General features: G+C 42.1%; 1 protein-coding gene across 5 annotated transcripts in view; it reads left to right on the top strand.

The window, feature by feature from the left end:
* The window catches only part of PHF20 (PHD finger protein 20), a 134798-nt gene that overhangs the window by 18475 nt on the left and 102469 nt on the right, over positions 1–13854 (top strand). For 4 of the 5 annotated variants that reach the window (XM_027078414.1, XM_027078415.1, XM_027078416.1 and 1 more), the window contains one exon: positions 1729–1844. In XM_027078414.1, the coding sequence (XP_026934215.1) occupies positions 1762–1844 (83 nt within the window). In that variant the 5' untranslated portion in view covers positions 1729–1761. Of the gene's footprint in view, positions 1–1728; positions 1845–13854 lie in introns of those variants that run through there. The other variant, XM_027078417.1, reaches the window with a different exon arrangement.

Raw genomic sequence — 13854 nt, 5'->3', positions numbered from 1 at the left:
TCTGTCTTTATTCTTGTCTGGCTTCACCTTTTCATATAATCTGAGAGGTGAGACTATTACTTGGTATACATGAAGTCAAAAATAAAAAGATAATTTGAGGTGGTGTTGCTCCTAAGTCAAAGTGAAGACTCTTCTACTGATTGGATTTACTTACGTCAGATTCATATCTCATTTTCCTGGAGAGTGTGAAGTATAGACAGTCAAACCTCTGACTCTCTCTTTGCTAGGGTGCGTATAATCCAAATACCCTTATTTGATGTAGCTTTTCAGTTTATTAGGTTTCAGATTCCTTAGTTACAACTGTCAACCATTCCTTTCTTGGTCTGATTTGCTTTGTGCGTTCTCCAGTATCAGCCCTTTGGAATGAGTTGTTTAATGTAATGGATAGCTCATCCTTTATATTACATATATTTTTTCTTATGGAAAATTTCCATTATGGAAAACAATAAGTTTAGGAAACTGTTTAAGAGGAAAAGATCACTTACAACCTTTTTTTTTTCTTCCTTTTTTTTTTTTTTTTTTAATGCACATGAAGTTTTATTTGAGCTCAAAGGGGTGTAATTTTACATCCTGGTTTTTCATGTAATATATTGCAAGAAAATGTGATGGTATTACACATTAGATGTGAGGACCCAGTTTTTTTTTTTTTTTTCCATTTTTAATTTTTTTGGTCACACTGCACGGCTTGCAGGATCTTCGTTTGAACCCGGGCCCAGGGCAGTGAAAGAAAGCTCCGAGTCCTAACAACTAGATGGCCAGGGAATTCCCGTGAGGTCCTACTTTTGTGATTATTCCTCATTCATCCATTGCAAAGATTGCCCTCCTGGTATGAGGCAGATACTGCCCTGGCAGTGCAGGCTGTTGGGTTCCAAAGTTCAGTGGGAGAGAATTTACTCAGGGCTAGCCTTGCTCTATGGAGGTCACCTGCTCAAGTGCCCTGCCCCAAGAGCTCAGAATGGCTACATCTCCATCAGAACCACCAGTAGCCCCTAAAGATAAATTTTACTCACATAGAAAATGACCACCAATTCCAGTACCAAAAGGCTCGATAAAGAATTGGGAAAATATATCAATAAATTGTCAGAATGTACTCAAGAATGGGTAGAAATATAAATAAATCAAAAAATATATAAATAGATCAAAGAATGAATAAATAGATCTTTCTTGGCCAGCCTTCCAAAAGTAGGGCCAGAAATCAGCATTCAGATTTTGTTCGCTTCCTTTGTAGCACTTAAAATTCATAGCAGTTACAGCTTGCAGTTAAGTCATTTGTCTGTTTACTGGCTACATTTTTGTTTTCCCCCAGTAGACTGGAGGCTTTATGAGGCCAGGAACTGTGTCTCTTTTGGTCTTGATGACTGTTTTCCTAAATAATCTCTCAGCAGGTATTTGTTGCATACTTCAGCAAATGATTAAATTTAGTTCTGAGAGTGATTGTTTTTTTGGTGTTCTGAGAGGTGCCCCTTATAGGTGAATTCTTGGTAAACAGTGTTGAGGGAGGGTCTCCTTACAGTTCCAGAGACTATAGGATGCTGCATAATAGAGAAGGAGGAACAGTGGAGGACACACCTGTGTTAGGATGAGGGCAGGAGTAAAGGAGGGCACTGACAGGGTTTCCTGGAGCTTTGTGTTTTGAATAATGCCTGTTTGTCTTTTCTGTGTAGTGAGTGTTACTCCACTCTGGGCAGACTTTGCCTAAGTTTCATAAATTTTAATTGGCTTTTTCAGGAGAATAAAGGCAGCCCCCGTTGATGACTGAAAATGACAAAGCATCCACCTAACAGACGAGGAATCAGCTTTGAAGTGGGAGCCCAGTTGGAAGCCCGGGACCGATTAAAAAACTGGTACTTTTACATTTTTCTGTTAATTAAATCCCTTCAGTAAAGGACTTTTGCCAGCACTGATAAAGAGGGGTAGCCTGGGCTTTTCTGTAGTGTTTTCCTGCTCCTTGACTCTTGGAAGGTGGAAGGAGACTTAAGTCTAGCGCTGTGGAATGTCCTTTGTCTTTGCTGCTGGGATCCCTGTGTCAAGGGCACCATCCTGTTATATTTGTTTCCCTTCTCTGCCTGTTCATCTGAAGGGGTTATGGGAAGAAGAAGCAGGAGTGGCTGCAGGGAAGGGAAGATTAATAGTGGCAGCTCTCTTGCTCTTGGCTGCCTGTCTGAAAGATCAGGGATGGAAGAATGAAGAAAAGGGGTTAGATTGGAACAGCTTGTGTGTTGTGAACAAGTCCTGTTTTCTGGATGTGTTGTTGTACAGTTGAAACTCAGTCATCACATTTTAGGGATGATTAGATTCAGAGGCTGAGAGGTTGTAGTCCCGAATTTGTCATTGACTTGTGACCTCTGGCTGGTAATTAACCACTTTGAGCATCAGCTTCCTCTATAAATGTGGGTACTAGTAATATTGACCTCACAGACTTTTTTCTGAGAATCAAATAGGATATGTTGGAAAAGACCTTATAAACTGTAAAATGATGGTTGTTGTTGAGGATATCCTAGAATTTAGTCATTTGTTAATGCTTAAGGTGAAAGTGGGAGTTTCAGAACTCAAACCTTTCTGTGAATTTTCATAAGGAAGAGTATAGTGCTCTTGAGGGCTATCTCAATATAGGCTGACCAGCTCCTGGGGTGTAGAAAGAGAAGATGGGAAGGGAAGCAGGGGAAATGCCTGGGGTAGAAAGTGTCTCTGCTGCCTTTTGGGGCTGAGAGATTTGATATAAAAATTAGAGACACTTTGAACACCTAGTTGTTTTTAGGCTGTTTGTATTTCTGTAATTATTTCCCTTTTTTGGTCCCTCAGTATTTTTTTTTTTTTTTTTTTTGCGGTATGTGGGCCTCTCACTGCTGTGACCTCTCCCGTTAGGGAGCACATGCTCTGGAGGCGCAGGCTCAGCGGCCATGGCTCACGGGCCCAGCCGCTCCGCGGCATGTGGGATCTTCCCAGACCGGGGCATGAACCCGTGTCCCCTGCATCGGCAGGCGGACTCTCAACCACTGCGCCACCAGGGAAGCCCCTCAGTATTTTTTTAAGGCAGCTTAATCAAGAGAAAGAATTGCTTTTAAATTTGGGGGAAAAAAATAAAATATAGAAGAAGTTTAAAAGTACAGCTAACTATAAAATAATCTGTGTACTTATCACTTGGAATTACTGAATATTAACACTTCTATTTTACTTATATTTAAAAAAATAAAGGACATAAAACGTTTCTGGTATAATGGAAGTACCTTTTATACCCTTCCCAATTCAAATTCCCCTCCTGCATTCCTTAGAGGCAACGAGCATCCTGTAGTTAGTTCTGTCCATGTTTTACATTTTTACTGTATGTATCCATAAATAATACTAGTTAGCATCACTTTGGGTATTTTAAAAAAATTCCTATAAGTGGTCTCATTGTTTGTTTCTCTCCTGTATTTCATGTTTTTGTGATTTACCCATATTGATATGACATATTCATCCTAATTTCTTATTTATTTCTTTATTTTTGGCTGCGTTGGGTCTTCATTAATGCATGTGGGCTTTCTCTAGTTGCGGAGAGGCTACTCTTCGTTGCGGTGTGTGGGCGTCTCATTGCAGTGGCTTCTCTTGTTGTGGAGCATGGGCTGTAGGCGTGTGGGCTCAGTAGTTGTGGCCGTGGGCTCTAGAGTGCAGGCTCATTAGTTGTGGTGCATGGGCTTAGTTGCTCCGCAGCATGTGGGATCTTCCTGGACCAGGGCTCAAACCTGTGTCCCCTGCATTGGCAGGTGGATTCTTAACCACTGATCCACCAGGGAGGTCCTGTGTGCAAGTTTCTATGTGGACATAACTTTTCAACTCATTTGGGTAAATACTAAAGAGTGTGATTACTGGATCATATGGTACGAGTATGTTTAATTCTGCAAGAAACTACCAAATTGTCTTTCAAAGTGGCTGTACCATTTGGCATTTCTACCACCTAGGAATGAGAGTACATGTTGTTCCACATCCTTGACAGTATTTGGTGTTGTCAGTGTGTTGGGTTTTGGCCATTAAAATAGGTATATTGTTATTTGAATTTGCGATTCTCTATTGAAATATGTCGAATATATTTCATATACTTATTTGCCATCTGTATATTTCTTTGGTGAGGTGTCTGTTAAGGTCTTTTGTCCATCTTTTAATTGGTTGGTTGTTGCTTTTCTTTTTTTGTTGGTTATTCTTGTTGTTGAGTTTTAAGAGTTCTTCGTATACTTTGGATAACAGTTCTTTACCAGATGTTTCTTTTGTAAGTATATGGGATTTAAGGCCATGAGACTGGGTGAGCTTTCTAGGGCTGCACTGTCCAAAAAAGTAGCCACTAGACACAAGCAGCTATTTACATAAAATTAATTCAGTTCCTTAGTCACCCTAGGCACATTTCCAGCGCTCAGTGGCTAGTGGCTACTGTATTGGAGAATGGAGACATAGAAAATTTCCACTGAGAAGGTTCCATTGGACAGTGCTGATTTAGGGAGTCAATATAGATAAAAAGGAGGATTGAGCCCTGGTGCCTTCCGGTGTCTAGATGTTAGCAGATGAAGAGGAACCAGTTTCTTTAACTGGGAAGGAGTGACTGTTGAGGCAGGAGGAAATCCATGGAGGTGTCTAGAGCAGCGGTCCCCAACCTTTTTGGCACCAGGGACCGGTTTCGTGGCAGACAATTTTTCCACAGACCCGGGTGGGGGAGGGAGCGATGGTTCAGGTGGTAATGGGAGCAATGGGGAGCGGCAGATAAAGCTTCACTCGCCAGTCTGCCACTCACCTCCTGCTGTGCAGCCCGGTCCCTAACAGGCTGCGGACGGTAACGGGGCGGGGGAGGGGTGGGGGGGACATAACCCCTGCTCTAGAGGACAAGTGGAAAAGGTGTTTCAAGAAGCAGGGAGTAGGGATTCCCTGGTGGTGCAGTGGTTGAGAGTCCGCCTGCCGATGCAGGGGACACGGGTTCGTGCCCTGGTCCGGGAAGATCCCACATGCCACGGAGCAGCTGGGTCTGTGAGCCATGGCCGCTGAGCCTGCGCGTCCGGAGCCTGTGCTCCGCGACGGGAGAGGCCACAACAGTGAGAGGCCCGCGTACCGCAAAAAAAAAAAAAAAAAAAAAAAGAAGCAGGGAGTAATCACTTCAATTTTGTGATGCTGGTAGGTCACATAAAATGACGATTGAGTGACTGTTGACTTGGTTACATCAAGGTTGTGGATGACCTTGACAAGAATTGTTTTAATGGAGCAGTGGGGACAAAAACTGATTGGCATGCGTTCAAGGAAAACAGGAGAGAGGGAACTGTGGTGTGATGCAAAGTGGGAGGAATTGGCCATTGATAGGAGCAGATAGTTCATTTATTATAAGGGGAAGAGGGAAACTGGGTATATAGGTAGAGATGAAGGTTTACTTGTAGAGTTGGTGATGGGAGCATGTGTTTTTTTGTATTTTCAAATTGAGGTATAATTTACAAACAGTAAAATTCACTCTTTTCAGCGTACAATTCCATGAAGTTTGCCAGACTCATACAGTCATGCATGCATGCACCACCATAATCAAAATGTAGCATTTTTATCACCCCACAAAATTGACTTGTGTTCATTTGTAGTCAACCTCTCCTGCAGCCTCCAGCCCTTGTCATCTACTGATCCGTCCTCTGTCCATATAGTTTTGCCTTTTCCAGAATGTCATATAAATGGAGTCATGCAATATGTAGCCTTTTAAGTTTGGCTTCTTTCACTTACAGTGCATTTGAGATTCATCCATATTTTTGTATGAATCAGTAGTTCCTTTTATTGCTGAGTAGAATTAAATCGTATGGATGTATAGTTTATCTATTTACCTGTTTGAAGAAATGAATTGTTTCCAGTTTTTGGTGAATATGAATGAACATGAATACAGGTTTTGTGAGAACGTAAGTTTTCATTTCTCTTGGATAAATATCAAGGTGTGATTGCTGGGTCATATGTTAAGTGTGTGTTTGACTTGATGAGAAACTGCTGAACTGTTTTCCAGTGTGGCTGTTCCATTTTGCATTTCCACCAGCAAAGTATGAGAGTCCCAGTTGCTCTGTATCTTTGCCAGCCCTTAGGGATTCTTTTGTTTCCCTCTTTTTTAGTTTTTATTTTTAAAATTGAGATATAATTTACATATCATTCACTCCTTTAAAGCATACAAATCAGTGGTTTTTAGTATATTCACAAAGTTGTACAACCATCACCACTCTCTGATTCCAGAACATTTTCATCACCCCAAAAAGAAACCTCATATCTATTAGCAGTCACTTCCCTTAGTTCTCTCCAGCCCTAGGCAACCACTAATATACTTTCTGTCTCTGTAGATTTGCCTATTGTGGGCATTTCATAGAAACCAAATCAAATAATACATGTTCCTTTGTGACTGGCTTCTTTCACTTAACATGGTATTTTCAACATTCATTTGTGTTATAGCATATATAACATTCTTTCTCATGGATGAATAATATTCTATATATGGATATACCATATTTTGTTTATCCATTCATCAGTTGATAAATATTTGTATCATTTTCGCTTTTTGGCTATTGTGAATAATGCTGTTATGAGCATTTGTGTATGAGTTTGAGTGTGGACCTCTGTTTTCATATCTCTTGGATATCTACCTTGGATATCTACCTAAGAGTGAAATTGATGGGTAATATGGTAATTTGCCTGTTTAAGCTTATGAGGAACTGCAAACTGTTTTCCGCAGCAGGTGTACCATTTTACATTCCCACCAGCAGTGGGAATTCTTTTTTGATTGTTTTTACTTTTTAAGTGAAATAAGTAAAATCTTCAGCTGAGATCTTGGTCTTGGGTTTGAGGAAAGAAGATAAGGTATGCAATACCATTTAGGAGAGTGAAGAGGGATAGGATGTGAGAAATGTGGTAGGATTGCTGGTGCCCTCAAGTGCTACTAAGGTCCACTGGAAGTTGGTGGCCATGAAGTTTTTCTGATAAGCTTCAGTAAGCTTTTACCTTAGAATAGTTTTAGATTTACAGAAAAATTCCAAAGAAAATACACAGAGTTCCCATCTGTATGTACACCCAGTATTTTTCTTTTTCTTTCTTTTTTCTTTCTTCCTTCCTTCCTTCCTTCCCTCTTCTCTTCTCTTCTCTTCTCTTCTTCTTCTCTCTCTCTCTCTTGTCCCCCTCCCTCCTTTCCCTCCCTCCCTCCCTTCCTTCCTTCCTTTCTGGCTTCATTGGATCTTTGTTGCTGCACGCGAGCTCTTCTCTAGTTGCAGCGAGTGGGGGCTACTCTTCGTTGCAGTGCGCGGGCTTCTCATTGCAGTGGCTTCTCTTGTTGGGGAGCACGGGCTCTAGGCGCGTGGGCTTCAGTAGTTGTGGCACGCAGGCTCAGTAGCTGTGGCTCGCAGGCTCTAGAACGCAGGCTCAGTAGTTGTGGCACACGGGCTTAGTTGCTCGTGGCATGTGGGATCTTCCCAGACCAGGGCTCGAACCCGTGTCCCCTGCATTGGTAGGCGGATTCTTAACCACTGTGCCACCAGGGAAGTCCTGTATTAGTTTTTAGATTTTCCTTGTTTTTGATGATTTTATTTATATCAGTATGGACTCAGACATTTATTTTAGACTTTGGGTATAATCCAGTACTACTTTATTTATTTTGTTGCTCCTGTTTTTATATTGGGAGCTCTTTCATTTGGCACTTTTGTCCTTTTGATGTACTCCCATCATAACTTTGTGTTTAACACTTCCTTATTTCTGGCACTACAAAATATCCCAGGCTCATCTTGTGTATATTTCCTGCCCTAGTCTGAGAATCAGCTGTTTCTCCAAAGAGCCTTGGTTTCTTTTATTGGAAAATGGTATTAGATGCTGAGATCTGGGCTCTAGGTATGTCCCTTGCTACTGAGGGGTCACTGCTTCTAGGTTCTAGATGATGATGATTTTGAGTAAAAGATAAAAACAGACAAGTTATACAGAACCCAACAGGCAAAATCTTTAGAGGCCCGTTGGAGCCTCCTTGGCTCCTCTCTTCCACTCCATCACCTAGGACATCAGCTCATCCTGTCAGATCCACCTGCAGAATCTATCCTGACTCCGACACTGGCTGCCACCTTCACCCTCCTACTGTGGTCCAGGCTCCCATTGTGGATCTGTGAACCGCAGCAGTGGCTGCCTAACTGGTCTCCTGCGTCCTTCTGGACTCCTCCTCCTCAGGCTCTTTTCCACTCAGCAGCCAGTGGTAGGCCCTGGAATTTTAAAAAACTTTTTTGATAATGATTTTTATGGCAGTTTACAGTTGTAAAACATTGAATTAAGAAGAGAGAAAAGATACTACTCCTTAAAAGTGTTTATTTTTTGAAATATTTCTTTCTTTAGGCTGTGCCGGGTCTTAATTGTGTCACGTGAGATTTTAGTTTCGGCATGCATGTGGAATCTAGTTCCCTGACCAGGGATCGAACCCAGGCCCCCTGCATTGGGAGCCTGGAGTCTTACCCACTGGGTCACCAGGGAAATCCCCAAAATGTTTATTTTTAAAGAACTTTTGTAGAGCTATAATTTATTTTAGAGTACACATATTTTATGTGTGTAGCTTGATGAACTTTTATACATGGATATAGCTGTGTAATCACCCAGATTAAGAAATAGACATTCTGGGCACCTCAGAAGACTGTTATTCCCATACCCAGTCACACAGCCCCCCTCACCCCCAGGGGAACCACTATTTGTGGCCATGCATTTAAAGTGAGACCCATCAGGGACTTCTCTGGTGGTCCAGCGGTTAAGGCTCTGTGCTTCCAATGCAGGGGGCTTGGGTTCCATCCCTGGTTGGGGAACTAAGATCCCACATGCCGCACGGGGCTGCCAAGAAAAAAAAAAAGAAAAAGGAAAATAAAGTGAGACCCATCACCGTGTGTGTATTCTCCAGCATAATCAGCTGCCTGGGTGCAGGAGTGGAGAATGTGGAGATTCTGATTTGCCTACAGTTGGGGTTTGTCCAGGCAGGTATGATGGAGGGCAAGAGGGGCCAGGGAGCTGAGGGTATATGCAAGGAAGTGAGATTAAAGGATAAGATTTCCAGGATGAGACTGAAGTGTGAGAGCAGGCAGAAGGGACAGCGTGAGCAAAAAGAGTTCAAAGAATATGTTGTGTTCTCAGAGTCTGGAGAGGGGACAGATCAGGAGTGGTGGGAGACTGGGCTAAAAAAGGAAGATTTTAAGCAGGAGAGAGACATGGTCAGATCCCTTGTAGGAACAGAAAAGTGGTGGTGTTTATTCAGTCACCAAACATTTATTGAGTGTCTCTGTATCTGGTCCTTTGCCAGTACTGGTAGAGGGGTATAGGAGTTAACCTGGATGTACTGACTATTCAATTGTGAGAAATGATCAGCTTAGAGAGGAGAGATGAATTCAAGACATTTCCTGAGTTAGAAGTGCCCGATGTTGATTAATAGAAGTGGTGAAGGGGTAGGAAAAGAGTTAAGGCATCCAAAACAGCACAGTTTTTCTGCAGCTTAATAGTCAGCCCTTTGTTTTACACTAAATACAATTTCCATCTCCATCCCCTCTCCACAAAGGCTGGAGATGGCTTAGAATGTTACTTTTGTGCATAGAAGTCATTTGCTTCTGGTGTGTGCCCTGAGCCAGGAATAGAGAGGTACACTCTGATTCTTGAACTAAATGATTGCTGTATGTTTGCAGAAAGGCTCTTTATATAGGGAAGAATCTGGAAGCAGCCTGAATGCCCAACCCTTGGGGGAAAGTTTAGGCAAATTATGGGCTACCACCGGGTAGACCATTAGGTAGCTAATACAAAAGATACCTCTGTGGACCCATGTTACTACAAGCATGTTTGCATGTGAAGTCAGATTGAGAGCAGAAGATTCTTCACTGGGTTTAGTGAGGAGATTTGGATACTGATCTTGGTTATGCCTCTTCCTAGTCACTCTCTTTGAGCCTCCATTTCCAGAAATGTAAAATGGGTGCAGTGATAATAACAGTTCCTTAAGCCCTCATGGGATGGTGGTAAAGATCCTGTGAGATACCTTATGTAAAGGCAGTTTATAACCCCTAGAGTAAACTACACACATTGGTTATTAGTAGCCATGTGAGTGAATGCTGACCGGTTGGAGTAGGAAATCAGAGGGAAATTGTTGTCCTTTCTGTTCCTCTTTTTCCCCCTGTAACATTTCTTCAGTTTATATTTTTGGTGTGTATGTGGGGGGACCAAACAGATTTCTGCCAGCACTGTCTAGCTGTTCTAATTTAAGCATGTGCAGAGTGTGCGGTGTTGGGCAGCTTAATTTTGCACAGAAGCAGCCAAGACTCTGAGCAGCAAGCCTTCCTGGGGCTTGAGGTCATATATTGTGGACAAGCCAATGTTGTATTTCTGTGTCAGACCTGGACTATTCTTTGCCTTTCTGGACATGCAGATGGAGTTATTCCCTTTTATTTGGTGTGGGTTTCACTGTCCCACAGCCCTCTCCTTTCCTTGGTGGAACCCTGGGGGAGGCTGGCTTATCTGGTAGTTTAGAGTAGTGTGTCTCAAACTCAAAAAAACATAGGGACTGGTGCCTCCAACCTATGTACTATCTGTGGATCCCACTTTTAGTAGCATTGGGGCAAAATGCTACTATGTTAGTTATTTATTGCTGTGTAACAAATTTTCTCAAAATCTAGTGGCCTAAAACAACACCAAATATTATCCTTTCAGTGTGTGGATCAGGAATTCAGGAGCAGCCTAATGGAGGGTTCTAAGTCGAAGTCTTATGTTTGTCTTAAGCTGGTGCTAGTTGCTGGTGGGAGACTTCTGGTTGCACGTGGACCTCTCCATAGGGCATCTAAAATGTTCTCGTGACACCACACCTGGCTTCCCCCAGAATGGGGAACCCAAGAAGCAGCAGTGCTTTGTGTGTGTGTATGTGTGTTAAAATATACATAACATAAGGTTTACCATTTTAACCATTTTAAGTGTATAGTTCAGTGACATTAAGTGCATTCATATTGTTGTATAACCATCACCATCACCCATCTCCAGAACTAGGTATGTATATATGTATTTAAAGTGTAGTTGATGTACAGTATTATATAAGTTAAAGGTATACAATATAGTGATTCACAATTTTTAAAGGTTATGGTCCATTTGTAGTTATTATAAAATATTGGCTATATTCCCTATGTTGTCAGAACTTTTTCATCTTCCCAAATGGAAACTCTGTACATATTAAACAGTAACTCCTCATTCTCTTCCCCCACCAGCCCCTAGCAACCACCATCCTACTGTTTGTTTCTATGAATTTGACTACTCTAAATCATGCAGTATTTGTCCTTTTGTGATTATTTCATTAGTATAATGTTTTCAAGGTTCATCTATGTTGTAGGGTATATATAAGAATTTTATATTTTTTAAGGCTGAATAATATTCCATTGTGTGAACATATCACATTTTGTTTATCCATTCATCTGTCGATGGACACTTGGATTGCTTCCACTTTTTGGCTGTTATGGATAATGCTGCTATGAACATTGATATACAGATAACTGTTTGAGTCCCTGCTTTCGATTCTTTTGGGTGTTTGCCCAGAAGTGTAGAATTGCAGCACTTTTTATGACCCAGACTTGAAGTCCTCCACCATCACTTCTGCCACATTCTATTTGTTAGGAATGAGGCCACATTCAAGGGGAGGATAATTAGTCTCCACTTTTGGAGGGAAGGAGTGTCAAATTTGCAGATGTCTTTTAAAACCACTACAGCTACCTTTTGAGAGTGATCATATAATGCCAGGTTAATAGCAAACACACACTGAAATTCTTTAGTAGTACTTGATTATATGGTGGTCATCTTGATCGGTGCATCTCAACCTTTTTCATGTTGTTGCTCACCTGTAATCCACTTGTGGCATCTCAGCTGGGAAGATCTAATAAAGATGGTTTAGATTATGAAAAAGCACAATAAAACATTCCTTAAGGAGACCTTGTGGACCACCAGCTCTGTGTTCACTAACACCCAGTGGTCCGTGGAATCCATAAGGTTCCTGCATAGTTCTCTACACAGAGTTGCTGTTTCTTTTCTCACCTTCAGTTTCCTGTGCTTCCTGTACTTCCTTTGTGCTTCTCTTCCTCTGTACCTATGCTGATTTACTTACATTACACCCTCTCCCAGAAACACTCTTCAGTCTCATTGCCTCCTTCATCACCTGGAAAATGCCTATTCATCTTTCAGGATTGAGTCAAGTGTCTCCTTTTCACTAGTTGACTTGGCCCTCCTTCCTCAGCCTCCTTCCTCTCCCCCTCTGCCTTAGAACTAGCCTTTTGCTCCTTGGTACCCTATTCTACCTTAAGTAGTCGTCTGTAGTTGCACCTGTGATGCTTTATTACAATTATTTGTGTGTATAGTTATACATTTATTCCTCCTGAGGATACTGCAGTAAGAGATAGATGTCTTTAGGGGTGTCTGTAATATCCTGGGGAAGCAGGCCATGTAAACATAAACAAGTAAACAGAGGAGCAAATGAAATAATTACAGATTGGGTCGAATGTTATTTATGAAGGAAGCAAGCAGGAAACTGACACAGATTGGAAGGAGAAGGGGGCTACTTGAGATAGTCAGGGATTCTGAGGCTGCAGGAGGGTAAGGCTGTTTCCTGGGAAGAGTGGGCAGGGGAAAGTGATTCAGGTGAAGTGAACAGACCCAGTATGGGAAGGTAGTATATGTCTGAGGAAATGAAAGGCCCTGTGTGCCTTGTAACATTGTCTTCCTGCCTTTGTCAGCTGTTGTGATCACATGACTTTATAGATTTTGCTGTGTATTTCCAAACCCTGGTACACTTCCTGGCCTAGAGTGGGTACTCAGAAAATGTCAGGGGAATTGATGAATTTCTCTTTCTGTATTTTTGTCATTCTCCTTGTGTCTTTACATTTGATTGGCTGCACTGCCCTTCTGTGGCTTCTTGGTTTAGTGACCAGTTATACCACTTGCTTAAGATAAGGTCACCATAGTAACCTAATTTACTATGAAGTTTAGGTTATCCGACCTTACCAAGTTGAATTTTATTTTATTTATTTATTTTTTGGCTGTGCCGCATGTCTTACGGGATCTTAGTTTCCCAACCAGGGATTGAACCCGGGACATAGCAGTGAAAGCACCAAATCCTAACCACTAGACCACCAGGGAACTCCCCCAGGTTAAATTTTATTTATTTATTTTAATTTTTTTCCTGCAAGTTTTTTAGTTTTCTTTTTCTTTTTTGAATTAAATTTATTTTCTTTATTTATTTTTGGTTGCATTGGGTCTTCGTTGGTGTGCCCGGGCTTTCTCTAGTTGCAGCGGGCGGGGGCTACTCTTTGTTGTGGTGCACAGGCTTCTCATTGTGGTGGCTTCTCTTTTTTTAATTTATTTAATTAATTAATTAATTTATTTATTTATGGCTGTGTTGGGTCTTCGTTTCTGTGCGAGGGCTTTCTATAGTTGCGGCAAGTGGGGGCCACTCCTCATTGCGGTGCGCGGGCCTCTCACTATTGCGGCCTCTCTTGCTGCGGAGCACAGGCTCCAGACGCACAGGCTCAGTAATTGTGGCTCACGGGGCTAGTTGCTCCGCGGCATGTGGGATCCTCCCAGACCAGGGCTCGAACCCGTGTCCCCTGCATTGGCAGGCAGATTCTCAACCACTGTGCCACCAGGGAAGCCCGTGGTGGCTTCTCTTGTTGTGGAGCACGGGCTCTAGAGCACAGGCTTAGTAGTTGTGGCACACGGGCTTAGTTGCTCCGCGGCATGTGGGATCTTCCCGGACCAGGGCTTGAATCCATGTTCCCTGCATTGGCAGGTGGATTCTTAACCACTGTGTCACCAGGGAAGTCCTCCTACCATTGTTTCTTGTTTCTGTTTTTTTTTTTTTTTTTT

The sequence above is a fragment of the Aethalodelphis obliquidens genome, unplaced genomic scaffold (assembly GCF_003676395.1).
Source record: "Aethalodelphis obliquidens isolate GAN/ISIS:26980383/991018 unplaced genomic scaffold, ASM367639v1 scaffold42, whole genome shotgun sequence".
In the NCBI taxonomy this organism is placed as follows: domain Eukaryota; kingdom Metazoa; phylum Chordata; class Mammalia; order Artiodactyla; family Delphinidae; genus Aethalodelphis; species Aethalodelphis obliquidens.
Note: the sequence above shows the minus strand (reverse complement) of the source record. Positions and strands in the feature narration are given on the sequence as shown.